Raw genomic sequence first — 25,699 nt, 5'->3', positions numbered from 1 at the left:
GCGTCTGTATGTGTTAGTGGTGGGAGTTCGGAATCGGACCTACCCGATTCCGATTCCGAGTTCGACATTCATTCCGGAGCCGATTCCGATTCTGGATCCGATTCCCCAGTTGACTCCGGAACCGATTCTGGAGTTGACTTCGTAGCTGATTCCGGAGTCGGTTCCAGAATCGATTCCGTGATCGGAATCGGCTACGAAATCGGATTCAAATTGGAAATCGCAATTTACTCAGGTAACGGAATCACTTCTTTAAGTAGTTACAGAAGCGAAATCAGTCCAGAAGTCTCTATGAGAATGGATCGTTTACAAGCAAAAAAAAAAAAATTCTTGCGGCTATCAATACGTATCATCATTGCATCATTGGACCCAAACGCCCCTATTCTTATAGAGATGCCAAAACTGACTCCCTTTCGCAACCGTTTCTGATTTCGGAGCTAATTCCGATTCCGGAACCAATTCCGGAGCTAATTCCGGAACTGATTTTGGAATCGATTCCGACAAAAACATAATTTTTCCCATCACTAGTATGTGTTTCATACCATCCGAATACGTAGTAAACCGAATATTCTTATAATTTGGATCTTACTCAGGACCTTTATCGTATCACCGCACCAAACCGGATGTAAGTAAGTGTTCGATTTAGAATTTTAGATAAAAATAACAGTAATAGAACTAGAAATTTAGATGAAAAAAATAAGTTCTGGAAATTATTTATAATTACACTTAAAATAACGTCTAAACAAATCGTTTTTTGCCCGTTTTCACTCATGGGATAGAAGACAAAAGAAACGCAGCAACGAATTTGTTTCATAAAAAGCTTTATTACGTACGCTAAGAATATACATTTAAGCACACATGTGTGCACACAACCCTCGTGTTCGATGGAAAATTCGGTGCATTCCGTGCAGAAGGCACAAAGGCCCAAAAAAGGTGGAATTGTCGTTGAGGCAGTGCAAGTTTAAAATGTAGGGGAGCGTCCCTACCTTCCCCGCCTATCCGAATTGGGGGCAAAACATCTAACCAAAAACGTTACTTACACACTACTAACTGTGTCACACATTAGCCAGAGGCGATCACTTTGCCAACCCCTCTCCAATCGTTAAATTAATTAGCACATCGTTGAAATCAAAGTCCCTGCCGTACGGTCGTGCCGCGCAGACTCTCGATAGCGGTGTCGAATACGAACTGAATCGAGCCGGTCACAACCTCCAGATACGTCCAGGCTAGCCACAGTCCACACAGGTACAGTCCAATCTGCACAATCTTGTCCATGATGTAGAGCCTGCAAAGTAGGGGAAGAAGGTGCGTCTGTTAGTGATCTCCAGGAACGGGAATGGACGCAGACAGTTGGAAGAGGATCTTACTTGCGCAGCAGCTTCCTTGCTTTCGGTAGCGTTTCGGGCGCCTCCTTCAGGATGTACTGCCGGGCGCCGAGAATGAAATCGTACAGGTAGGTCTTATAGTTGATTTCGTTCACGTCGAAGTAGAACCGTTTCCGATCGTCCGGCGACAGCCGCTGGTAGAGCGATTTCGTATTGTCACACCGGAAGACCCATTCCTTGGTCGTGTAGTACTGCAATATCGTCAGTCCGGCCGATATCCTTTTCTGTACCTTCACCAAGCTGTGGAAAGGATATGGAAAGGAGGAGCTATTAGAGAGAGATAGAAAGAGAGGAAACCCCCTCGAACCGGGCCACTTACAAGGGTTTGCGACGGAGCAGCACCATCAGAAAGTCGATCAGGTACGCCGGCAGATAGTGGAACAGTACGACACACAGCAGATGGTACAGATAGTTGGACTTGATCGACCCGTCCGGATACCAGAGGGCGAAGCAGAACGGATTCTGGTTCAGTATGCCACGCCCCATTTCCAGCACCTCGCCCCAGCTGATCGGATTGTCGGCGGACGAGGTGAGATTGTAGTACATCACGTCCTCCTTGCGCGCATTCGCCATCCTCTCCGTGCCGATCGCGATGATCGCGTTCATCGTCACGTCCACCGGCATAAAGTCGGCCAGATACTCGCCGTTACAGTGCATGCTGCGGATGACGCCCCGGCCGGCTCCGATCAGCAGCCCGGTTGGGCCGTTGGTGCCCTCGCCCCACCCGGGCAGCGGTTCCTTCATCGCGGCCGTCACGATCGACGGGCGGGCGATGGCGATCGGCAGCTTGCCCCGGTACTGGTACACCATGTCCTCGGTGAGCGCTTTCGTGTACGCGTACGTGTTCGGCAGGTTGTTCAGCAGTCTGTGTGGAGAAGGGGAGATGAGTGAGCCGTTTCCTGTAGCACGCACCTATGCCGACAGCTTTCTCTGGGTGAGGTCTTACCTTGGCGTTATGATGTCGAGCAGATCGTCATCGAGCAGGCCGACCATCTTCGAGATGCCCTCCGGGTTCTGGGGCGCCGGGTAGTGCTTCTCCTCCAGCACCGCCTCATTGCACTGGCAGTAGGCAGTCGACACGTGCACGAACGACACGAGCCGCCGCATCTGTTCCGCCAGCCCGAGCACCCGGATCGTGCCGTTCAGGTTGATGTCCACCGCCTGCCGGATGTGCTGGTCGAAGCGCACGTTCGCGGCACAGTGAAACACCAGCTCGACGTTCTCGGTCAGCTCGCGGCGATCGTCGTCGCTCAGCCCGAGGCCCGGGCTCAGTATGTCGCCGCGTATCAGCCGTATCTTGCCGAGCCGCTCGCTGTACCGTTCGCGCACGTGATCGAACACGATGTTCTTCACGTACTCCTCCTTGCGCTGGGCCGGATCGACGCCCTTTTTCGCGCGTATCAGCAGATAGATGCACCGCAGCTCGCCACAGTCGCGCAGCAGCTTTTCCACCATAATTTTGCCCATGAAACCGGTCGCACCGGTGATGAAGATCGACCGGCCGGCGTACGATTCGGCAATGCCGGGGGCGGCTGCGGCGGTGGTGGTGGTGGCGGTCGCCATCATCTCCCGGTGCACCACCGTCATCGCCATCGAGCGCTGCTGCTCGTCGTCCATCCGTCGTCAAGTGCTTCTGTGCGAAGGTCGCGTGATCGTGATCGTGTGTCCTGCGGGGAGGGGGGTGAAGATGTTTAATTATTAACAGGAACTGTCCGATGCTAAAGGGCGCGTGATGTAATGTTTAATGCTATAAATTAAGCCATCGGCGGGGTGTACTGTTGGCGAGTGAATCGTATCGATCGTATCGATGTGCGATGATTTGTATGAATCTTCCCATATTAATTCTACTACTAAGCTATACTTTTAAACAATTTTAAGAGCCATCAACTATCGATCAATCCGCTTTAAATGCCAGGCACGGGTTTTGCGTTTGCATACCAGATCAATCTTATCGCCACAGCGATGTGTGTGTGTTGTATCTTGAGAAGTATTCACAGCCAAAGTGATCGTCCTCGATCGTGTGTGAGACATATGCTAAAAACCGGGGGTCTTCTGTACCACCTTTAGATGGTATCGTTCCATCGAGAAAACATTTCAAGCAAACTCTCACCCCCCCCCCCCCCCCCCACACACTATTGGCCAACCGTTGCGATCAATCTCCAATTCCGAATGTCCCAGAGTCGGCCCATACTAAGTCCCCACAGTGACACGGGGTGCTTCTTTCAACCTGAAGCTGGTATTATATCATCTCGATTTAGGTTAAGCAGAACCGTTTTCGACCTATCGCACGCAGCAGCCGGGTGAGCAGCAGTAACACACTTCATGGTGCAGTTTTATTAACACTTTGTATGCACAGCCTTGTATGCGCTGGTTTGCTCTGCGCAGGATTTTACCAATAATATAATTTACCCTCCACCAGGGTAACCTCCAACCAGGGTGGACGGGTGGACGTGCGTATCGATACGCCTTGCAGGTGGTAACCATCGGAACAAGTTTCAGCAAAACGTTCTTCTCTTCAGCACAACGCTTCAGTAAATGCCGTGTTGCAACATGCAGCTACCACGCCTGTTTGTCGCCACCTACATGCATGGGAGGATGCATCTCTTGGGCAGGTTCTTGTATATCTTTGTCTGAGATTGGAGTCGCAATTTAAAATTGAATTTTTAACGCCTCATTTATAAGATATTTTTACAAAACGTTAACAACGGTACAACGCGTCACAGTCATATAGCTAGCGGACATACACTCTTTAGCACGACCTTACAATTATCGTTCAAGCTATAGGGGCATAATAAATTTTCTGATTCACCCTGAAAGCGGCACACTGTGGCGGAGGTTATGTCACGAGTAAGTAGTCGCCGGTGCGCACGACCAGTTAAAACAATGAGCGAAAAAAAAAAATAATAATTAACAAAACCCACCCAGCCCACTCGCAGCGTCGCACTTTTGCGCTGACTGAACGTTGGCACGGTCAACCTTCCCCCATATTACTACTATTCACGTTCCTGTAGTTGATTTATACAGCATACAGTAGAAACCAAAAAGAAAATACCACACAGCGGCCCGCCAGTTCAAGGAGAGCGGGAAAGAAAAGTGATAATCGGATGATACGGATCCGGTGGAGCCAACAGTACGAACAGCTCGTCGTCCTTCGTCGATGAGACGTCCCAGAGTGTGTGTGAAAATCGTAAGTCGTACTTCAAGATGTTATCCCTTCCCGTTGCACTGCGACAGACTGTGGTCCTGTGCCCAGCCCAGAAATGCATAATAATAATCCTCCTGATCTTGATGTACAAGGCTCGGGCGAACCTGTTTTCTTCAGGTCAAGTACGACGCGAGTCAGCCGCCGGTATGATAAGCAATTTGGCAAAACTGTATTCTCCTGTCCTGCGAAATGTGTTCGAAATTCTGTACCAAAGTGTCCTCACGCCAAGAACCAAACAATGTAAAGCATAATAAGCACCAACTCCTGTCATATTTGGAGCTTCTTTCAGCCTAACATTGATCCAATTTGGACGTCCTTAACAGTGACGATAGTGATCGATACCGGTTTTGAACGATCGCTAGCGGTGAATCCTCGATGTTTATGCTGCTCCCACAGCTCCACAGGGCGCGTGCTGTTATCATGGACTTGAAATTATTAATAAAGGTCAAAGCTGGAGTTCCATAAAAAGCATACCAAGCGCACACACACGCGATGCCAAAAACTACCTGACGATGGACGAATTCGCATATGCTAATCCATTTACGATCCAAACGGTCCAAGCGCTTGTGCGCGCGCGCGCCCTCTATTGGTCGTTCACCTCGCTCATCGCTAGACGCGAAGACTTGAACGCTTGCAACTGTAGACGACGAACCCTACTGGCAGCGGTTGGTGCGTCCTATTAGAGATTTATTAAAAGACAGCAAATTCAAACGCCGCTCGACAAGGACGTGATTATGATGGCCGCTTGGACAAGGAAGCTTCTGGATCGGCTGCAGTGTAGTGTCTCCCGCAGGGATAGCGTTTGCCGGTATGTGTATGCTACCTGCTACAGTGTCGATCGTGAGTGACATGAATAGTAAAAGGGTTCCATATCATATCCGCATCGATGGAATAGACCGCTCGGCAAGCTTCATTTGCCAGTCTGGGCGCGTTCTGTAGTCTGCGTGCGGGAAGACAATTTTATTACGTGATCGGTCTGGTGGAGGCATGGAGGGATATGCGGGCAAATGGGGGTATGTGCCACAAATGACTGAACAGAACCGATCGATCGAACACCATTGTCGTCTGTGTGATTGGCGGGCCAAGTTGAGCCATATGATTTCGGGGGCGGTTTTTCGGTAAGTGTAAAATATTTAAAAATAATAAATAATTAAACCCATGCAGACAAGGTAACGTAGCATTGCAACACTTCAAATGGAAAGTCCCAGCGCTAGTGCATGTGCTTGCGCAGAGGGAAGGAGTGTTCGGCGCGGATTGCATTGCTGCAATCGTTCGGACAGGTAATAAATTTTGTCATTACGCACGAATAAAACACTCCCCGCCCAACTGGGGTCGCATGCATGGATGGTGAATCCGTCCGTGCTGGTTATTGCCTTCGGGCTTACGGGGTTTGTTGTAATAAGCAGAAGCGACACTTGGCTATTTTGCCTGCGGCATGCAAATGCATTGAAAGCTGTCTTTTTTTCCTTATGTCGCAACGGTATCATCATGCCAATTCGCCGACACCGTTAGGTTGAACAATTTAGGTTGAACATTTTGTGCAAAATGCTTCCTACTTCCAAAAATAAAAGTCTCATCATGGGTAATTTTTTTTTTAGCATAGAGCAAATTGCGAAAAGTAGCACACAATTAAATCATTTCTTTTACAACCAACTTCCAAGTTCAAATCCAACGTTTTACGTGCCCATAAATAAGACCCAGGACCCGCTTTGCTAACGGAACCCAAACCAAAGATCAGCTCCGATCGTATTTCAATAGAAAAAAGCAAGATCGAAGCGAAGCTTTAGTGTTGTGATGATTTCGCACTGTCGTATCAACCGATTTTGTCGCCTTAACCTAGCAACCAAGGTGCTGGAGGACGGATCAGCAAGTCGCGCTTTGCCGGATACGCTTGGTGCGGATCGCTACTAATCAGCATAAATTATACATAAGCCGATCGCTTGCTTCCCTATTTGGTTTGCCATTCGCTCCTGTTCCACGTTCCAAAAAAATCATGCACAGATCCACTGTTATGCTCCAGCTTGCCCATCCCTTCTGGCTTGACCGATAAAAAGTTGGCGAGGAATTTGGTGCATAATTTGCACACTTAAACCCGCTCGAAGGACATCCAGTCCAGTGATCGAAGAGCGTGATAATAGATACCGCGATGCGAGTGATCAGCAATAAGAACACGTTCTTTGGATGGTAGAAAACGCACATACACACAAGCACACACACACACACACACTGTCACACATCAAACGTTCTGTTGGCGAAAGCGCACAATCACCGGTGGTCAAGTTGTTTGTCACTAGCTGCCCCGGATAGCATTAATGCACACTTCAAGTTGCCGCAAGTTAGTAATGTCACTTTAATGCATAATCAGCCGCTTTCCAAACAAACCCAGCACACACGCACACACCTCACACAGTCAAACACAGCATGCCTTGGAAGCGATTGCAATGAAGATTGTACCTTTTGTCACTCTGTGTAGTGGCGCTACCAGCTCTTGGCACACTGCGATTGCGCCCCGTGTTCTCAGTCGATTCGATTGATTCTAAGCTTCGCCGTGCGCAACACGCCCGTCACATGGTACTGAGAAGCACACTGGATATTCTTTCTTCTATGTATAAATTTTCTCACACTGATTAACTGGGTAGCCCCGAGACACTGTTGCTCGTTTCGACTGCCCGCTGAATACTGTCCGAACCGACCAAAGGCACGCCAACGACGACGACGACGACGACGACTAATGTCGAATGCTCACAACGCGGGTGACTCGTTTTTAGCACAACCAAACGAGCGAACTGATCGTCAGCGACTGAGCGGCGCATACCACACGGCAGGGTCAGATATAACTTCCCACAGGGGCCGCGCCAGCGTCAAGTTCCGCCAGCGATCACGACAACAAACGCGCGGACAGAATGCGGACACGCTGTGTACGAACAGCACGCTTGCTGCTTATGCTGGACGGTTTAACCAAATATTTACAAAATTATAGGAACTGTTAGGTGGGAGGGGAGGGGTTCGGGTGAGAAAGTTCGGACCCACCTGTCCCACAGCGGTGGTGTAAAATCCCACCAGCTAAGGGTGGAGGGAGCAACTAGGGCACTGCTTGCAATTTTTGTTTTATTTTTCCACCAACAGCGACACACACACACACACACACACACACACACACACACACACACACACACGTATACATCACAGTTTGCATTCTTCCGGACCCCGGGGTGGGAAAAAGAAAGGTCAAATCACACACACACACACACACGTGTGTGTCTGCGGCCCGGTGGTACGCGCATACGTTGCGCGTACATTGCGCACCCGCGCCCGAAGGAAGGAACAGCCAGCGTGATTACGTGAAACGACGGGGGCAGAGGGGTAGCGCGCATCCCGCACTATCACGGGGTCGGATCAGGCGACCCTCGGCGATGCTTCAGGGTCATCCTGGTGACCCAATTCGGTGCTCTCGTTTTTCCAGTTGTCCTGTGCCAAGCGTGCACTAAAGGTCGGGCGAGAATGAAGTTTCCAAAAACGCGCGAACACGATCACGTGCACGGTCGCCGTATGACTCATTCGGGCGGGGAGGGAAGCTTGTTTTCCGATGTTTTCGAGATGTTTTCCGAAGGGCCCCTCCCGTTATGCAATGCAGTTTGGATTGGAAATTACGGGCATGGAAATTTCTTTTTTCATTAAAAGGCAAACAAACGCCTCTCCCTGCGCCGTGTGGCAAAGTTGTGTGGCCAGTCTGATAAGATACGATCATACGATCATCAGCTAACCGGCGCCGGAAATGATTTAGTACGAAAGTTTGAGCTGTTCGGATCGGATCGGATCCGTTGGCACAGATGCAGACAAAATGAATTTATTAGAAAGTTATCTCCACTCTTGAACAATCATGTTTTCAGCATTTAAATCATATCAAACCCAATTTAGTTTGGTAGAAACCAGTTTTGGCAATAGTTTCACCATTGAAGAAGTGATATTTAAAGCTTTCAACATCAATGTTGTTTTGCAAGCCATATTCTGAACCAACATTCTGTGTTGCGTCTGATACGCTTATCATTGGCTAAATAAAACATCCTGTATCACATGATACAAAAAAATCAAGAGTATCCAAAAACAGGATTTGGAGATGTTTCACACACAAACGGGGGAAGAACAAAACAGGTTCAAGAAATTCTTCAAGCACTTTTGGACTAACGTGGTTTAAAGCAGAGATGTCAAACATATGGTCCGCGCAGAACGTTAGCAGTTGTTTGAATGAAACTGAAGCAGATTGTTGATCACGAGACAGGAATAATGGGTGTACTAATTTTATTTACTGAGGAAGAAGACCTCCAACCTTCAGTCTCAATAGTTCAATTAACGAAGTGTGAAGTACCAAAGCGCCACAGATTAAGCTTAAACGACTGGAAAATTGAATATTCAAAGAAAAAAAAGAAAGCTCCACAGTTTCAATGGTTTGATCAATAGATGGCGTATTACAACTCATCATTATATTGCTATCCTTTTCTTGCAATGTGTTTCGACAAGTTTCATCTTATCATGACCTATAAGCCTTATAACTTTCTGAGCAAAAATCTATATGAATGGTCATGTGGTCAGATACGTGGGTATCAAGGATAATGTATTTAGAAGGTTGATTTTTATCGCTTTTGCTGGGCGACATTGTGGGGGACATCTGTCACTCTCTGCATACAAATTTCATTACCCCGCACCAGCCCTCCCCGATTTTTATACCGTAGCCCCCGGAAGAGAAATGTCAAGTCGAGAAATGTCATTTTGCTCTGAACAACTTCACCTTGTCATTTATAACACCTTGGTGGGTATCAACACCAACGACCATTACTCAAATCTCACTTGCTTCAGTGCTGGTGGTTTCCGTTGGAGTTTAGTACAGCCATTATCCGATATACGCTATCGTACGGGACTGAGCGCAACAGCGTATCTCGAGTTTTCGCGTATAGCGGATTCCTATGGAAAAATAGTTTACACTACCGGTTCGAGGGTTGAAATATATCGCCATAGAGTTTTGCATTAAAGTTTTTTGTCATAAAACAAGCATCTTTTGCACAAATTTAATGCAAAATGCATTAAGAACAGTAAGGAAATTCAAAAATAACATAAAATATTTCAAAGAATCAAAATATTTGCAAAAAACACATTGGGTGTCAAATTTAGAGAAATCGCGTACTGCGGATTCGCGTATATCGAGTATCGCGTACTGCGGATAATTGCTGTATTTAAACAATCGTATCGCCGTTCTAGTTCTAGCGATGCATAACTTCAATGCGAAACCATACAACAGTACAGAGGAAATGAGAAAGCTAAGCTCTCCTCCAAGCGATGAAGCTCAACTGGTTGGGGTATCCCACCAATAGCGAGCGCCACCAGCTTTTTTGCTATTTTTAGAATGCATGAGTCGTTTGCCGTCTGCTAAACGAAGTCTTTCTATATTCCGTTTAGGTAGAGAACTTGAGTCGTTTAGAAGCCGTTTAGTGGTCGTTTAGTGGATTTGTGGCACTTGGGTAAGCTACTCATAGTCGCTGTTTTTGAGAAGGTGATCCCCGAAGATGGCATGTGTAGCATGTGTTTTAGGTCTTGTTTGCTCCCAAAAGTCGGAAAAGTTGTGTATTGTATTTCAATACTTCTTATTCATACACAATTCTAGATGGTGGAAATTCAAGATGAAAGACTTAAAATATCCTACTGATATATTTTAGATATATAAAGGAAGAGTTTTGTTCACCACCTAACCCTTCACCCACCCACCCAACACCGCTCAACTGCCGCCCGCGGGAACATTTTCAACTCCAATCCGGCCCGCGTCCCGAAACGAGTTTGACATCACTGGTTTTTTAAAGCGTTCGGGAACGACAAATGATCGTGCCGTGGCAGTTTTGGAATCGTATAAATTTTCCTTCAAAATCTGGTTTTTGAGAATGCAAAGGAAAAACGGCTAACGTTCCAAAGTGTGTCCATTGAGAAGTGTGTGTTTGTGTGTGGGACATCACCTGAAGATAGGCCTGAATAAAAATGCAAAAATAAACTCTCCTACATTAAGCTAATAATCACGTTTTTGGGACTCCTTATGCAACGGCTGCAAGCTGCAATGCTGCTTGAAAGCGTGTGTTTTATCTAATTACCACACCCGCACACTCGCTCCCAGAAGAAATCTCCTGCCGTACAGCATCCATCATCCGTACTTTACCGTTTACCGGTTTAAAACAATAAAAAGTGGGAGTGAGCTTGCCCCCTGAAGCTGCGCTAGTCGTACGTCGGATGTCCTACTAACCTTTCGGTACCAGCTGGGTACAACCTGGACGGACCACCCCGGGCCCGTGGCCGATGTAAAATGGTAAGGCCCGTACCGATTGTGGATGGTAAGTTTTCATGTTTTATTACACCTCCAACCTGCTTAAGCGGCTCGACAAGCACACATTAGCTTATTACTCACACACTACACCATTGCTCAAGCAGAAGCAGAAGTAGAAGAACAAAAAACAACAGCCAGCCGGGTGTGTGTTATTCAATTACTCAAGAAGACACACTAATATACCGCAAAAACACCGCACCCGTGTGGGTCACTCCAGCCAGCTAATCCAATCCTGGCCGTGGCTGTGGCTTCTTTTTTGCTTTCCGTTTTGCTTCTGACCTGGTCTGGTGCAGCGCCCCCTCGGGCGGGGTATGGCGCGTTCCGTGCCATTTTGGTGGGCGCGAATCGTACCGAAGATTACATCCATCTTGCGCCAGCCAGCCGGAGAAGAAGTGTGGTCCGTACTTACATTTAAACAACATTCCATTCCACCGCCCATTTCACTAATCGTTCGCGCGCCCTTGGGGCCTTGGGTCGCGGCTGCAGCTGCTGCTGCTTCTTCTTCTTCTTCGGCCGCTTGGACGGTGGTGGTGGATAAAATTCAATTGCACTTTCGATGCTTATCTGAGCATGTCGAAGCATGCTGAACGGTGGTGAACCGCCCCAATACAGTAACGCTCATCAGATAAGCGCTGCCATCGGATGCACCCCGGGTGCTTGGGCACACCGGCACTCGCCAGCGTTATTCGAAACCTATCAATTAAAAGCACGAAATACGAAATCGCAATGGAAAGAAAGGGCAGCTTCCGTTTTACGATCGTACCACAATTGCAGTCCGTGCAAGCGGCATTGCACCCGAAACCGATTGGCGAATTTCGACCGCGTGTGATCACCGCAAAACACACCGTGATGAGGAAATCGGTGGTTTTGTTTTTCGATTTAAGGCAGTCGGAAAAAAGCACAAATTCCTTTTCCTTTTGCCCTTCATCACACAATCACACGGTGTTTGGTGTGCAATTGCACAATAGCATTACCGCATTGGCGCATAATAGAGTGCAGGGATAGGAGCGTACGGAATGAATGCTCAGTCACACATGAGCTCACCGATCGGGGATGCATTTTTAGCTGTCGTCGTCGTCGTCGTTGTTGTAGTACAATTATTGTGACACACACCCCCTGTCACCTGGTTTGTGCCCCATCCGATCAATCAGAAAGCAAATAAATGAAGGGAAAATCCAACAAATTGCGCAGGTCACTTACAATCACTTGCTGGCGGAGCTGGCGGCACGACAAGGTCACGATGATACCGATACTGATACACTACACAATTCATTAAGATGCTAGAGAGAGGGAGAGGGCATCAAGCGTTGATGCAACGGTGCCCGATTGCAGCTCATTAACTGCACCGCCATTGTTGCAGCACGTCAGAATGGTGCGCGAGTTTTGGGCAATTTGTATGTGAAGTATTGGTTTTTAGTATTACCGAGGAAGGAAGTGCAAACACCGAGAAGATGACTCACACAAGGGGTCGGCGGGTCGATCTGCGCTCAAGCGGAAAGATCGGATGGATCTTCGGAGCCCCATTCGTAGCATTCGGAGGTCAAAGGACAGTGTGCCATAAGCCGTAATAAGAATGTAGCCGTTTTAAATGCCAAAGTCGCCTTCATTTCTTATCTGAGCGATTAAGTCAAGCGAGCTATTGTAATTGAAGCTGTTTGCTGAGTAATGTTGAAGCTTTTTAAAGCCGTGGATCGGGGATCGTATAAAATGGTGCCGTTAACAATCACCCCAAGTCAGTTGGTTGATCGTTCTATAATATATTCAATTTAGCGATGTTTTAACAGACGAAAAATCTCTCATGAACTAATAAAATTGTTCTAATTTCTGATTCAAAACCATTACCACTAAAGTTTCCAATAGCTTTTGTTATGTTTGTCTAAATGTATCATTATATCCTTTAGCCACTCGACTAATCCAACTGCTCATTCATATGCTATCGATGATGTACAACTGACACGATCTAATTCCATCAAAGATCTTGGCATTATACTCTATGAACGGCTTTCGTGTACTACTCATCTTGACGTAGGCCTTCTGGGCTCTTGCCACATATTGCGTCGAATGGCAACGGACTTTTCGAATCCTCGTTGCCTAAAAGGTACTTTATTGCAGCTTAGTTCGACTCACGAAGATCACTATTCAAGCTTAGGTCTCAAATCCCTGGAATCCAGGCGACTTGTGTTCACAAAAGCATCTTTTATCGCATCGATTGTCCTTCACTATATCCCATACCGCCATATGCCCCTGTCCTTCTTTCCTGAATCAACTTTTAAGTTCCTCCACACGCTCTTCGACTCATTCCTCCTCTTACAGTAGAAAGAAAACATGCAAAATTTGGAAGCTTTGGTCCACTTTTGCAATACATTCGCTCTTTCACTAAATTTTCTCATTTATTTGATTTCAATTGTTCGTACTTGGGCAATTCGGTTTATTTCCATGAACGTGAACGTACTAGTTCTTTCATTCAGATGAACTGAACGTGAATCGCGATTCATTCGTTCATTTCAGTTTATGAAAATATGGTAAATGGTTGCATTTCCCAAGCAGAATTACTTTATTACGTGTTGAAAATTATTTGGCAGAGCAGGAAAATCCTTATTTCGACAGGTAGGGCGTTCTTTTTGTGAACAGTCTGGTCATACGGTTAACGTTCATATTTGTATTGGATGAGATGAACGACCTGGCGTAGTAAGAGATCTTTTTTTCGACGGGTAGGACGTTCTTTTCATGATCGACTCAGTTATGATTTATTTATCATAACTATTTTTTATTTACATTATGATTTATATGACATCATGATTTATAAAGAATCGATTAACGTTCTTTAGGTGGAATTGAATGAATTGTTCAGTTTTGGTTCTTGAGGCACAACTCTACTCCATTCACACCTTTCCTTATTTTTCTTTTCCTACTTTTTTCCTTTATCATTTATATTTCCTTCGTTTTTTAAATTTATCAGAGAATAAATTCTTATATTGTTAAACCTCAGGTAGACAATAAAACTATATTGAATTGAATTGAAAAATAATAATTTAATGTAACGATGAAGCATGTCTACAGATTGGTAGAGGACGGTAGAGTACTTACAGTTCAATTCTCATACATTTAAATTCCCTTCTACTAGCATTTCATTCTACTAGCACTACTTAAAGAAAATTATTAAAATAAAACACCTCCCAAATGACCGCTCCTCTGTACGCTCTCATGTACGCTATCATTTAACATAATTTATCATGCCCAAACCATCACTGCTGCATACCACCATCTTGCATCATTCACCGAATGCAGGTGCATTCTTACGTCGCCTGCCGTGACCAATAGTTTGCACTGGCGACGAAAGAAACGAAATCATTTCTGGTCGTACAATAGAGTGTGCCATGATCGAGCAGAGGCCGGCGGTTAGCAACAGCGTTTAGAGTTTGTGTGTGTGTGTGTGTTACCACACACAAGACGCCTCGGCCGTTGCCAAATGTGCCTCGTATCTCACCCAACCCTCGCAGAGGAAAAACCTGCACCCAAAAGCAAACAAAACCGCGCCGTGGGCGTCCGGGCCGGTGTCAAAGTGGCCCATTTGTTACGCACGACACACACACACACACACGTTGTTTGTGAGAAGTCATTAGATGGTAGAGAGTACTCCGCTGGCACTGACTTTGCAGATCATTAATCAGCAACGTTGTCTAACGGTGTTGATGGAGCGACATAATGCACCAATGCATTCGGTAAGTCTATCGCGGGCAATGCACGTGTGTGTTCGTTTGCGTATAATGTGCATGCGCAAGAACCTTTGGCGTAAGAATGCCGTGTCTGCAATTAGTATACGCGGGCTCCCTCCCACCCCAAACCGACGAACGACGACAATAAAATGGTAAAGCTCTCGTTACTGTCGTTTCTTTTCTTGTTTTTTTTTATGAAGCGAAACGAATGCAACGAAACAATGCAATTCTAGGCGGAAAACTCCTTAGCCGGTGCATGAAGGGCATCGAAGGTCCGCGCGCGATGGATTGTCTGGCCGCAGTTCTTTTCTCGCACGGTGTGTGATTTTAATTCTCGCAAAGAGGGGAATTAGGGGGACTGAGCGCATAATTGCTCGCGAGCACTGCCAACCTTCCTTCGGCCAATGTAATGCTGTCCATGTTTGTGGCGTTAATTTTCTCGATATTAGTTACAAGATTTGAGCGATTGCTGTGGTACAGATGGCAAGGCGTGTTTGGCGCCTATTTGCGCACAAAAGCTAACCGCGAAGGGTGTAGAAAATGGCGTTTGCGTATCTTATTCGCGGATGAATGGTAAGTTGTTAAAGCACCCAAAAATTAGAGAGAAAAAAAGGTTTACAAAGAATCTAAGCCACCGCACCCTGTCGGACCTATGCGCAACTGCAAACGGGCGGAGGGAACATATTTTACATTCTTATGCACACAACTATGCACACAAAATAAAAAAAAATAGTCAATTTTACCTCACTCGACAACAAACAGTGCCGCATTCCGTGTGTCAATATTGATCTGTATTTTACGAGACGTTAGATATTTCCAATGAAGCTACCGAGCTCGGGTTTGGCAGCGCTTCAGTTCGAACGTTCGGACAAACCTCCGTGTTTGGGTGATGATTTGATGATACATCCTTCTTCTTTTTGTTTGCTTTCCACGACTCACCGCAGGTCGAAAATGTCATCTTATTGCCTTAACAAACCAGGATCTGGAAAGGTAGAAAAAAGGGAAGAAAAACAACGTGACATACGGCACCAACAGGTTCATTCACTGCTAACAAGACTATCCGAAACGATGGTTAAGTCACACACACACACACACAGGTCTTAGCGCCCACCACATATGTGCGCCCCCTCTATCACCCCTCGGGCGCAATTAGCCGTGAGAGCGTAATGAGACTTTTCTTCCCTACCCATGTGCCCAGCTGGGCAGCCCGTGTGGCGGTGGCTGCTGTTTTAATGGAGTTTATCGCGCCCACAGAGGTTAGATGTAGCGTGGCGACGAGACGCTCGACAAAAACGCGACCCGTTTTTTTCGTCTCACCGCGAGACTTTGGCACTTGACTTTGAAGATCACGCAGAGGGAGCACGGTGGGATGAAGGCAAAAAAAAAAAAAAAAACAGTGTGGCTAGAGACCGCCAGAGCGAAATGGAGTGAACGTGATACGTGATCGTAAAACTGTATTGGCAAATGGACTGTCCCTGACCTACCGCGGGCTACACTACCCTATTGCTAAGTACTCGATTTTGTAACGCCATGTTTTCATTAAACGATTGGCTCATGGTAAGAAGGGCTGGCGACTACTGGCTGTAGCTGGGAAGAACAGAGTTTGGCGGTTGCGATGTACCGTAAAGCGTACATGATTGATTGTCTTTTTTTAAACAACCTTTTAAACTAACCTTTGTACTAGTTGTTCCCACCAAACGATTGGTTCCTAAGACGTGAATCATGCGCGGAGCAAAGAATTGTGATATGTACCACTAGCCGTATTGACGAGAGCAATACAAATCTATGTGCAACTTCTTGCTAATTTCAGTCACTTGTACCATCCACTGTCTTGTGTGTTATTTTTGTATTTTTAAGGTTTTAACACTTTGTGTGTGTTACTTAGTGAAACAAAAATGTTACCTTGCGCACATACACAATTGAAAGAGCTATTTTTTTTTCTTAAAAAGGAGGTTCACCTGGAGGGTTGGGCTTTCCTGATTGCACGCCATGCACTAAACTATCACATTTTTTGTTCCTTCCTCGTTGCGTTGCTTGTGTAATAGAACTCGGTAGAAAACACATTTTCCTACACCTCTCTGTCACCTTTCTGCTTCCGCCGTCCTGTTCCCGCTACCCCCTCCCCTCTAATGATGATGGTGGTGCGCTGGCGGTGCCGCTATTGCGGCCACCTTGTTCGGCGTACCATTCGCTACCTGTCCGTTCGCTGCGTCCACGCCCTCCTCGGCTGCGCTGCTGCCTCCCAGTTCCAGATTTTTCAGCTGCTGGTTCCACATCTCCGCATACACGCCGCTCTGCTCGAGCAGATTGTCGTGTCGGCCCCGCTCGACGATCGAACCCTCCTTCAGCACCAGTATCTCGTCCGCGTGGATGATCGTCGACAGCCGGTGGGCTATGATGATCGTCGTCCGGTTCGCGCACACCTTTGCCAGCGCGGACTGTATGTTGCGCTCCGTCTGCGTGTCCAGCGCGCTGGTCGCCTCGTCCAGCAGCACTATCGCGGGCGATTTCAGGATCGTGCGGGCAATGGCGACGCGCTGCTTCTCGCCACCGCTCAAGCGCAGGCCCCGCTCGCCGACCTGCGTTTCGTACTGCTCCGGGAAGGTGAGAATGCGCTCGTGTATATCGGCGCTCCGGGCCGCCATTATGACGTCCGCTTCCGGGGCACCCACCCGCCCGTACTGGATGTTGTACTTGATCGTGTTGTTGAACAGCACCGTGTCCTGCGGCACTACACCGATCGCCTGGCGCAGCGACGCTTGCCGGACCGTTTTAATGTTCTGCCCATCGACCAGGATCGAGCCGTTGTTGACGTCGTAAAACCGGAACAGCAGTCGCATAATGGTGCTCTTGCCCGCGCCCGACGGTCCGACGATGGCGACCGTTTTGCCGCCGGGAACGCTGAAGCTGACGTTCCGCAGCACCAACCGTTCCGCGTTGTAGCCGAACGTGACGTCGTTGAAGTCGATGCGGCCGCGTGCAACGGCCAGCCCGGGGGCGGACGGTGCATCCACTACCTCCTGATCTTCGCGCATCAGCTCGAACATGTTCTCCATGTCGACAAAGTTCTTCTGGATTGCACTGCGGGGTAAAGTGGATCATTTGAAACGGTTAGCGTGTGCGTGCTTGTGGGATTTCCACCTTCCGCTGCCTTACCGGTAGAATGTGCCGAACCAATTGAGCGGTACGTAAAGCTGGATAATGTAGCTGGCAAACAGTACATAGTCGCCGACGGTTAATCCCTCCTCGTAAACGACGAGATAGGCACAGAGCAGCGACCCGGCAAGCAAACCACCGCACACAATAATGTTCTGCATCGTGTTGAGAATGTTCAGCGTGATAATGGAGCGCCATTCTTCGTCCTGGAAATTGAAAAAAATAAGATACAAGCGTTACTTTATGAAGAGAAATAGAAAAGCGCATTGATAATCGAACGCACGTGGTGGGTGAGCTCTGTCTTTTCTTTTTTCATTATAGCATATTTGCCACAACTGCTGATAAGACAAACACTTACCTGGAACTTGAGAATTGCGTCCCGGTAACAGGAAACCTCGTACTGCTCCGCGCCGTAGTACTTCACCGTCTCGAAGTTGAGGAGCGAATCGACGCTGCGTGCCTTCTGCTGATTGTCGGCCAAGTTCATCCGACGCTGGAATTTAGTGCGCCACTCCGTCACCATGATCGTTGCCACTGGAATGAAAGCAGCATTTTGATTGTAATAAATGCTTCTTTTTAAACCAAATTCCTCCAGTGCCGCTACTTACCAATATACAGCGTCATCGTAAGGAACACGATGAACCCAAACCACCAGTTGAACGCCGTGATGAAGAACACGACCGCAATCAGAATGTCCACGATCGTCGGCGTGATCGAGAACAGGATGTAGTTCAGCAAATTGTTGATACTGTCCGTACCGCGGTCCATCACGCGCAGCACCTCGCCCGTCTTCCGGTTCAGGTGCCAGCGCAGCGACAGGCTGTGCAGGTGGCGGAACAGCTCCAGCTCGATCTCGCGCGTCGTGTACTGCTGGATGCGGATCCACAGGAAGCTGCGCAGATTGTTCAGCAGTCCCATCGAGCCAGTGCCACCGCCCTGCAGGAACTTAAACCCAACGTACAGCAGTATCCAGTCCCACCGGAAGACGGTCGGCTTTTCCGTCAGGCTGTCGACAATCTTCTTGTTGTAGATCTGCACGTACACGTTGATCAGCCGGCCGGCGATCAGCAGCAGAAAGCAAAACACCACCCGAAACTGTAGCAGCGCGTCCTTCTTCGGCCACAGGAACGGCAGCAGCGTGCGCATCTTCGTCCAGGCGTTCGCAAAGGTGGACCGGTTTTCCTGCGCCTGGTGAAGATGCTGGTACTCCTCGGTAAACTGGGTCGACGTAATGCCGGGCGCCTTCAGCCCGATCACGAACAGCAGCATCGTGACGGTGTACCGCGCCACAAACATACCGAACTCCACCCGGTCGCGCACCGTTTCCAGCCGGAACCAGGCATCGCGGTAGTTCAGGTTGACGAACGCTATGTTCTGCACGATGAAGAGCAGCGTCCAGAAGACGAGCAGCACCAAACCGTGGCCGCGCGTGGGTACGGACGGCAGCTGGTAGTACCGCTCCTTCACCAGCAGCACGATCGAGTACGGGTACGCAAACAGGGCTACTGCGATCGAGAGCACCATGAACCCGTACACCTGTGCCCCTTCGAAGACGAACGCCTCGAGCACAAACCGTGCGGTCGTGAGCAGTGGCATCAGCACCAGCAGAAAGAGCTGGAAGTTGTACAGCCGGGATTTGCGTATCCGCTGCGTGTCGATTTCCGTCGCGTGGCGCAGATACATGATGTGCTGCAGCGTGCCAAAGATCAGCATAAATCCACCGATCGTCCCCATGGCAACGGTGTCCATGAAGCATTGGGACACGCCATGGTTGAACCAAACGACGTCCATGGACGTGTTCGTTGGACAGTAGCGGATCATCTTGCGGCCGGGGGTGTTGTAGTGGTGTGATGGTCACAACCGTCAAACCGACGACCTCGATGTAGCTGTGTAGAGTTGTGTGTATGGAAAGCAAAAGAAGGAAAAAAATGGTTAGAAATGACCGGCAGCCAGCAAACAACCAAGCGTGCCACGCGTTCGCCTACTACTAACTGCATGCGGTGCAAAGAGAAAATACATTGGAATAGAGGACTCGCCGAGACGAGCTGAGCTGTGTAGAGAGCCTTGCACAATCGCAGTGGTATGATAACGCGGAGGAGAGAAGAGCCGGCATCTCTCGGTGGCTTATCGTACTGGGCTAAGACTTGCAACAGGTAATACCGTGCTACGAACGGAAAGCAAGCAATGTTCCGTAGTAGTCTTTATGTTTTGCGTAATGGGTCATGACTTATGGCAATAATATGGCGTTCAAATTCTAACGCTCTTGCTTAATTAAACAGGATGCCGAAATGCAATAAACAACATTCTACAAGCGCTCCGTCTTGCATCGTGTGCTAGGTTAGTGCATACACATTCATTGATGTTTGCTGTACATTTTTGCGGGCGCTTTCGTATGAAAAATATGTTACAAACAATACAAATAATAAAAATGTTGGTATAGAAAGGTTTCTATTAATTCGACTGCATGCAGGAGGATGAGTACCACTACACTACGATTACACGTTGCAAAATGCAGGAAATTGCTTATCGGTCAACACGTTACTGCGATTAGCGAGACTAGTTTCATCACTTCACCAAGGGCTATAGTGCAGCACGGTGAAAAAGCGATAAAATAAATCCAAATGACTAACTGCGCGCTTATCAGGCACGATAGAAGGTGGCAAACACTAAATGCACGTAAGAAACCCGTATTCGACAATCGAATAGAACCTCAAACTGATGGCTTCATGACGGCATTATTTTGTTTTAAAAATCGATAATCAATAATATTGCAATTATCCACCTGCTAACTGGCAATCACCATACCAAAAATACCATAATTCAAAATGCTGGGAAACAAGCGTGAGAAACTCGCGCCTGTATGTGTGCGTGTTTGCCTGTTTTGTTGTGGCGATAGTTGGCGATGACCAATGCTGGCTGTTGGATACGCAGTAGTGAGTGAGACATTTTTTTCTATTTCGTTACATCACGGTGACGGTGCATATGCTTTCTCCGTCGGAATTCAATTAGCTACAGCATGATACCAGAACATGATTGAACGTGTAGGCAGGGCGGACGGTGACGGTGGGATAACACTACGTGCCGGTTCGGTATGGCATACTTACACCACAGGATGTATTCCGACACCTCTCAAGGGGTTGGCTAAATACAGCACACTTTTAGATACACTGCGGAAACCAGGAACAGAATTGGATCAACACTTTCGGCGGTATAAAAAAGCTACCTTCAATGCAAACACAAATACCTAGCCCTTTACACAGCTTTAGTGGACAGTTGAATAGTGATGAATTTAACTTTCTGCGCTGATTTTATGTTATTGTATTCATGGTTAAAGGACGGTCCGCGCAGGACTACAGACTGTGCCGAGTTTGCCAGCCGCTTATTTCTTCCGATATGAAAACACCGACAAGAAAAAAAAGTATGGAAAATGGAAAACATGACATTTTTCCCCATTAATTTTTAACGACAGCTGATTGTCACATGACCCAATGAACAAATTTCGAACCTGTACAAAGCCTTACAAATGTACTTTGTATCGTTAATTTTGTTTCCAATTTTACTGATTTTGGAAAACCAAAACACAATCTTATTTTAAAGAATTTTCCGGTATACAACTCATTATGCTTTTTTCAATTCACGTCCATTCATGTCTTGGCTAAACATCCACTTTGAAAGAACAACGCTCATTGGGTCAATTCATAAAGTCAACGAATGTTCGATGAATACAGGGTTGTTCAGCAGAGGCGATGTTTTTGGCCAACCCACAACAAAACCCGCAGCACCCGTCAAAGAGAGCGTCACCGCTAGAACGTAAACAAAAGTTTGGATAATCATGTAAAACAGTTTTCACGAACAATAATTTAGTTCCGATTCGGTTGTTGTAAAGCTATTGTTAGTAAAATGGACGAAGATTTAGAGTTTCGTGATATGGTTTGGAAAAAGATGGAAGAAAATGGTTCACTGCTGGAAATTAAGGTAAAAAAGGCCAACAAAACAACAGCACCGACCAATTGTACTATTCCAGCATTCTGCAATTGCATTTTCAGGCCAATTTACGAGCCATCCTTGACGACATGCTTGGCGATGAGAACTCTGTTGCAGCGGATCAAACAGAGGGAAGTGGTACTAGCTCCAGCACGATTGAAAATGATTCAGAAAGCCCGCCTGACGGTCAAACTTTGGCCTTCGAACTGATGCTAGAAATGATGGACGCCTTGGAGTTTCCATATACCAAAAAGGCTTTGCAGTCCGAATCGAGACATCGAAGAATGGCGTTAAGCCGCGAACAGTTAGCGAAACACATCGGACTAAAATCCGACGAAGTTCGGCGTGCGCCTTCCGAACAACCTTTGCTGGTTACATTGTTAGAAAAAGTACGCGAAGAACGTGAACGCAACTCTGCTGATGTTGCGAGCATTTCAGACGATCCTGAACCGTGAAACTTTTGCTCGAATGCGTTGGTCTCTTGGCATGGTTTATTTACTAACAGATGAATTCAAACACAAAGTCCCTCCATGCTGTGTGTGTCTTAGAAACAGAAAATAAAGATGTAAACGGCGACTGGTATCGATAGCTAAAATATGCAGATTACGCTATAACACATGGAACCAATTGGTGGTGGAGGATGCACAGATTGGCATTATCCTTTGTACTGTTCCTGCTGAAGGCGCTGAGTCAGTGCCCTCGAAACAACGTTCCAAGAGTCCATAAACCGGTCCATACACATGGCAATGCATTTCTGCAAACAAACATCAATAAAAACAGACAAGACACATGTTAGGCAATTGCATCACGCAGGCCGGTAAGCACTGCCAACACGTACCTGTTCCGAACCGTCCAGGTCTTGGCCTGGTTTACCGACACACTTTTTGAAGCACTTTTCGGTCATTTTCTGTAAAATTAAATAAAAATAATCACAACAATTGCTACAATCAGTGTCCAGCAAAACGAAAGCCGGTCCGGCTCGAAACTTACGGTCACCAGCTCCTGTGCATTGGCTATCGCAATCTTCTGCTTGATTGTGCTCATCAGCTCATCCTTCTGGGAGGATGAAAGATTCTCGAGCGAAACGTCCATGATGCGGGTGGTGGGTTTTAGGACTAGAACACGACTGGGTGGTAGACAGGAATACTAAATGCAGTTGGGAAGAGCTTCCCAATTTGGTAAATATAAGTACGAAACAGCGTTCGTAGATTGTGGTTGTGTAATCCAAAGTCGCACGCCGTCGTTCTGAAAGGGCCGAATTGCCACAGAAATATGTCATCTGTAAACGTCAACTGCGAGATGCCAAAGTGCTACAGCACTGTTGACACGAGTCATCACATGAGGGTGTAAATTATTTTTCTATTTTTACGATAGGCGTGTTTTATATTTTTATTAGTTTGAAATAGTTTTTAGTGTCAAAAATACATTTTGACGCAGTCATAATTATAGTTTTCTTATTGCATCTTTCTACCACAAAGTTAACACTGACTGCAGCTAGTGTAGTTGACAAGGAGCTAAAGTGCGTCGTGTAAACCTACCTTGCCCGATGGTAAGGATAAACTGTGCGAGATAGCCTGGTGAAAGCTCCAGGATCTAATCCCTGTTGTTGAAGGATGAAAAAGTGCTGCAGGAAGTGTTAAACCAAAGTTTCGACAGCAATGATGAGCGGCCAGTCAGTGGCCGCCTCGGTGCACAACTCAGGGCCACAGACCAGCGGTGCCGGGGGCGCCACGGGCAGCTATGGAGCAGGAAACGCACAACCGTCCTCCCACCACCAGCAACCGCAGCAGCATCAACCCATCCCCCACCAGTCCGACGGCGAGAAGCTGTCTGCCCGGAAGGCTCGCAAGGAGGCGGAGCGGCAGAAGAAGCAGGCCAAAAAGTACGAGGAGCAGCTGAAGAAGATTCGCGGACCGAAAAGCCAAAAGTTGCAAATTATCGACGAAAGCTTTCTGGAAAAGTATCGGCACGTGCAGTCGCTGCCGCCCGGGCCGACGCTGAAGACGAAGAAGCGCTCGAAAAAGGCCCCGACCGATGTGGTGCAGATCAACCTGTCGGAATGCATCCGGGAGCAGCTGGCCGGGGGCGAGCGGATGGAACCGAAACCGATCGTACCGATCGTACCGCAGCAACCGTTGCTGCTGCTGCACAAAGGCAAGCAGCGCGAAGTGCCAAAGGAGAAGAAGCTAACACGACTGAAGAAGGACATCATCCGGAGCCGCACCGAGAAAGGAGCACCGGGCGACGGGCAGCAAAGCGCTGGCAATGCGGGAGGCGCACAACAGCCGGTGCCAGCCGAGGGTGGCAAAGGTGCCAACGGGGTCGTTAGTAAGCAATCGAGCGAAGCAACCTCACCGTCGGGCGGTGGTGCAGTGGACTCGCCGTTCCTGAAAGCGATCGAACGCTGCTGCATTAACGATGGGCCACCGCCGAGCCGTGATTCGAGCGAGTACCAGAACGGCTTCCCATCGCTGAGAGTGTCGGCCGCCGTGTCGAGACCCACCGCGCTGAGACATTCGCGCAACTTCAGACCGTAAGTAGCGCCAAACTCTACAGTTCGTATGAGTTGTTTCCTTACGAGTAATGTGACAATTTGCTCCTCGACCGCAGGTACTGTGACCATTTCATCTCGGACGAATTGCGCGAACTGGCGGAAGATGTGGTGGTGAAGCTGTTCAGCTTCCAGTCGAAAGCGTATGCCAAAAACCCGATCAAAGCGGTCGCCAACAAGCGGTTTGTGGTTGGCTTCAACGAGGTGCTGAAGCTGCTGGAGCTGCGCAAGGTGCGCCTGGTGCTGATTGCACCGGATCTCGAACCAAACGAAACGATCGACCAGATGGTGGCCAACGTGAAAATGCTCTGCCGCCAGAGCCAGGTACCGTACCTGTTTGCGCTGAAGCGCAGAAAGATTGGATTCCATCTCCTGAAGAAGGCACCGATCAGCTGCGTCGGTGTGCTGAGCTATGCCGGGTGTGACGATACGGTCAAGCAGATGCTGTCGGTGGTGGAGCAGGAGCGCGAAAGCTACCACACCTTGATGGTGGACGGTGCCATTCCCTGTTGAGTGCGACACGGCAGGCATGCCCGATACATTCGTGGCAATGTAGGGATGCCACGTGGTGATACTTTCGGCAAGCATGCTGTCGGAAGGCAAAGCAAACGCACAAGAAGAAGATAAACGTATTCTAGTCATTCCACGGGCCATTACGTGTAGCGTATCGCTCGGGCGAACACACAAATACTCCTCGTTCCATCCCTTCGTCCCCTTCCCCCTTACGCATTCTAAATTCCAACCCAAGACAACCACACACAGACACATACTCTCCACTTCTTTACTATAAACATCACTATCATGTCCTAATTAATGTGAGTGTAATATCATCCATATAACAACAAGCATGGGTAGAGAAATGGGACGAAAGGAAACGCGGCCCCACGCTGGATGCCGTTCTGGTGCGGCAGTGGGAAAAGCCTTCCTTTCTACCATTACTTAACATAACAAACGTGCAATAAAATCTGTCTAGGGATAGTAACTTTCATAATCGTATTACCTGATGTAGATGGGTACGTTAATATGACTGAATGAAATCTAATTTAACTAACTAGTGAGAGTATCACATTGGAGTTAGGCGAGTTGATGGATCAATCCAGGTGTTAGATAAGCTAGACTCAGCTAATGTAAGTGTGGTTGACCTGGTTAGATTATCAGGCGTCAATGTTCTACAGCCGTTGTTCAAGTTCAATCTTATGTTTTTCCTGTTAATCCTCATACAATATCGAGCATTATATCGGGATACTCTGTCACCTAACAAAAACTTCCGATCTCTCTACGCTACCATTTCATTCAAGGACTCATTCTCATTAATTATGGGTAACCCGGAGTGGAGTCGTGGAT

General features: G+C 47.6%; 5 protein-coding genes across 6 annotated transcripts; 2 read left to right on the top strand and 3 right to left on the bottom strand.

Annotated features, from left to right (window-relative positions):
• Positions 1-801: 801 nt before the first annotated feature.
• Positions 802-7,534, bottom strand: LOC120951947 (putative fatty acyl-CoA reductase CG5065). 2 transcript variants are annotated; one of them, XM_040370972.2, is made up of 5 exons: positions 7,042-7,534; positions 2,329-3,049; positions 1,702-2,247; positions 1,365-1,622; positions 802-1,282 (listed from the first exon to the last, which is right to left on the bottom strand). In XM_040370972.2, the coding sequence occupies exons 2-5, from the start codon at positions 2,997-2,999 to the stop codon at positions 1,126-1,128; spliced, it is 1,632 nt and encodes a 543-aa protein (XP_040226906.2). In that variant the 5' UTR covers positions 3,000-3,049; positions 7,042-7,534; the 3' UTR covers positions 802-1,125. The 2 variants fall into 2 exon arrangements, with proteins under 2 accessions (XP_040226906.2, XP_040226905.2); XM_040370971.2 differs by having other exon boundaries at positions 7,210-7,534.
• Positions 7,535-16,468: 8,934 nt separating this feature from the next.
• Positions 16,469-21,237, bottom strand: LOC120947811 (ATP-binding cassette sub-family B member 6). The gene is made up of 6 exons (XM_040363557.2): positions 21,065-21,237; positions 20,925-20,987; positions 18,429-19,706; positions 18,179-18,354; positions 17,821-18,026; positions 16,469-17,745 (listed from the first exon to the last, which is right to left on the bottom strand). Exons 3-6 carry the CDS (start codon positions 19,639-19,641, stop codon positions 16,791-16,793), a joined length of 2,550 nt encoding a protein of 849 aa, XP_040219491.2. The 5' UTR covers positions 19,642-19,706; positions 20,925-20,987; positions 21,065-21,237; the 3' UTR covers positions 16,469-16,790.
• A 344-nt stretch (positions 21,238-21,581) lies between these two features.
• Positions 21,582-22,399, top strand: LOC125906470 (uncharacterized). The gene is made up of 2 exons (XM_049605270.1): positions 21,582-21,795; positions 21,867-22,399. The coding sequence occupies exons 1-2, from the start codon at positions 21,721-21,723 to the stop codon at positions 22,257-22,259; spliced, it is 468 nt and encodes a 155-aa protein (XP_049461227.1). The 5' UTR covers positions 21,582-21,720; the 3' UTR covers positions 22,260-22,399.
• Positions 22,274-23,079, bottom strand: LOC120947814 (mitochondrial import inner membrane translocase subunit Tim13). Its single transcript, XM_040363560.2, has 3 exons — positions 22,795-23,079; positions 22,643-22,711; positions 22,274-22,558 (listed from the first exon to the last, which is right to left on the bottom strand). Exons 1-3 carry the CDS (start codon positions 22,894-22,896, stop codon positions 22,460-22,462), a joined length of 270 nt encoding a protein of 89 aa, XP_040219494.1. The 5' UTR covers positions 22,897-23,079; the 3' UTR covers positions 22,274-22,459.
• Positions 23,080-23,310: 231 nt separating this feature from the next.
• Positions 23,311-25,351, top strand: LOC120947812 (selenocysteine insertion sequence-binding protein 2). The gene is made up of 2 exons (XM_040363558.2): positions 23,311-24,337; positions 24,415-25,351. Exons 1-2 carry the CDS (start codon positions 23,463-23,465, stop codon positions 24,866-24,868), a joined length of 1,329 nt encoding a protein of 442 aa, XP_040219492.2. The 5' UTR covers positions 23,311-23,462; the 3' UTR covers positions 24,869-25,351.
• The last annotated feature ends 348 nt before the right edge of the window (positions 25,352-25,699 follow it).

This window comes from Anopheles coluzzii, chromosome 2 (genome assembly GCF_943734685.1).
Source record: "Anopheles coluzzii chromosome 2, AcolN3, whole genome shotgun sequence".
Lineage (NCBI taxonomy): Eukaryota > Metazoa > Arthropoda > Insecta > Diptera > Culicidae > Anopheles > Anopheles coluzzii.
The sequence above is the reverse complement of the archived record's forward strand: the minus strand, read 5'-3'. Positions and strand labels throughout refer to the sequence as shown.

Bases quoted from the DNA above. Each gene is read 5' to 3' on its own strand.
- LOC120951947 (XM_040370972.2), bottom strand. From the start codon at position 2,999: ATGGACGACGAGCAGCAGCGCTCGATGGCGATGACGGTGGTGCACCGG. The intron at 2,248-2,328 runs GTAAGACCTCAC...TTCTCCACACAG, and splicing joins CTCGACATCATAACGCCAAG to ACTGCTGAACAACCTGCCGA. The intron at 1,623-1,701 runs GTAAGTGGCCCG...TCCTTTCCACAG, and splicing joins CTGCTCCGTCGCAAACCCTT to CTTGGTGAAGGTACAGAAAA.
- LOC120947811 (XM_040363557.2), bottom strand. From the start codon at position 19,641: ATGATCCGCTACTGTCCAACGAACACGTCCATGGACGTCGTTTGGTTC. The intron at 18,355-18,428 runs GTAAGTAGCGGC...CTTTCATTCCAG, and splicing joins TACGATGACGCTGTATATTG to TGGCAACGATCATGGTGACG. The intron at 18,027-18,178 runs GTAAGTGTTTGT...TTCAATTTCCAG, and splicing joins ACGCAATTCTCAAGTTCCAG to GACGAAGAATGGCGCTCCAT.
- LOC125906470 (XM_049605270.1), top strand. From the start codon at position 21,721: ATGGACGAAGATTTAGAGTTTCGTGATATGGTTTGGAAAAAGATGGAA. The intron at 21,796-21,866 runs GTAAAAAAGGCC...TTGCATTTTCAG, and splicing joins GTTCACTGCTGGAAATTAAG to GCCAATTTACGAGCCATCCT.
- LOC120947814 (XM_040363560.2), bottom strand. From the start codon at position 22,896: ATGGACGTTTCGCTCGAGAATCTTTCATCCTCCCAGAAGGATGAGCTG. The intron at 22,712-22,794 runs GTAAGTTTCGAG...TTAATTTTACAG, and splicing joins ATGCACAGGAGCTGGTGACC to AAAATGACCGAAAAGTGCTT. The intron at 22,559-22,642 runs GTACGTGTTGGC...GTTTGTTTGCAG, and splicing joins ACCTGGACGGTTCGGAACAG to AAATGCATTGCCATGTGTAT.
- LOC120947812 (XM_040363558.2), top strand. From the start codon at position 23,463: ATGATGAGCGGCCAGTCAGTGGCCGCCTCGGTGCACAACTCAGGGCCA. The intron at 24,338-24,414 runs GTAAGTAGCGCC...CCTCGACCGCAG, and splicing joins CATTCGCGCAACTTCAGACC to GTACTGTGACCATTTCATCT.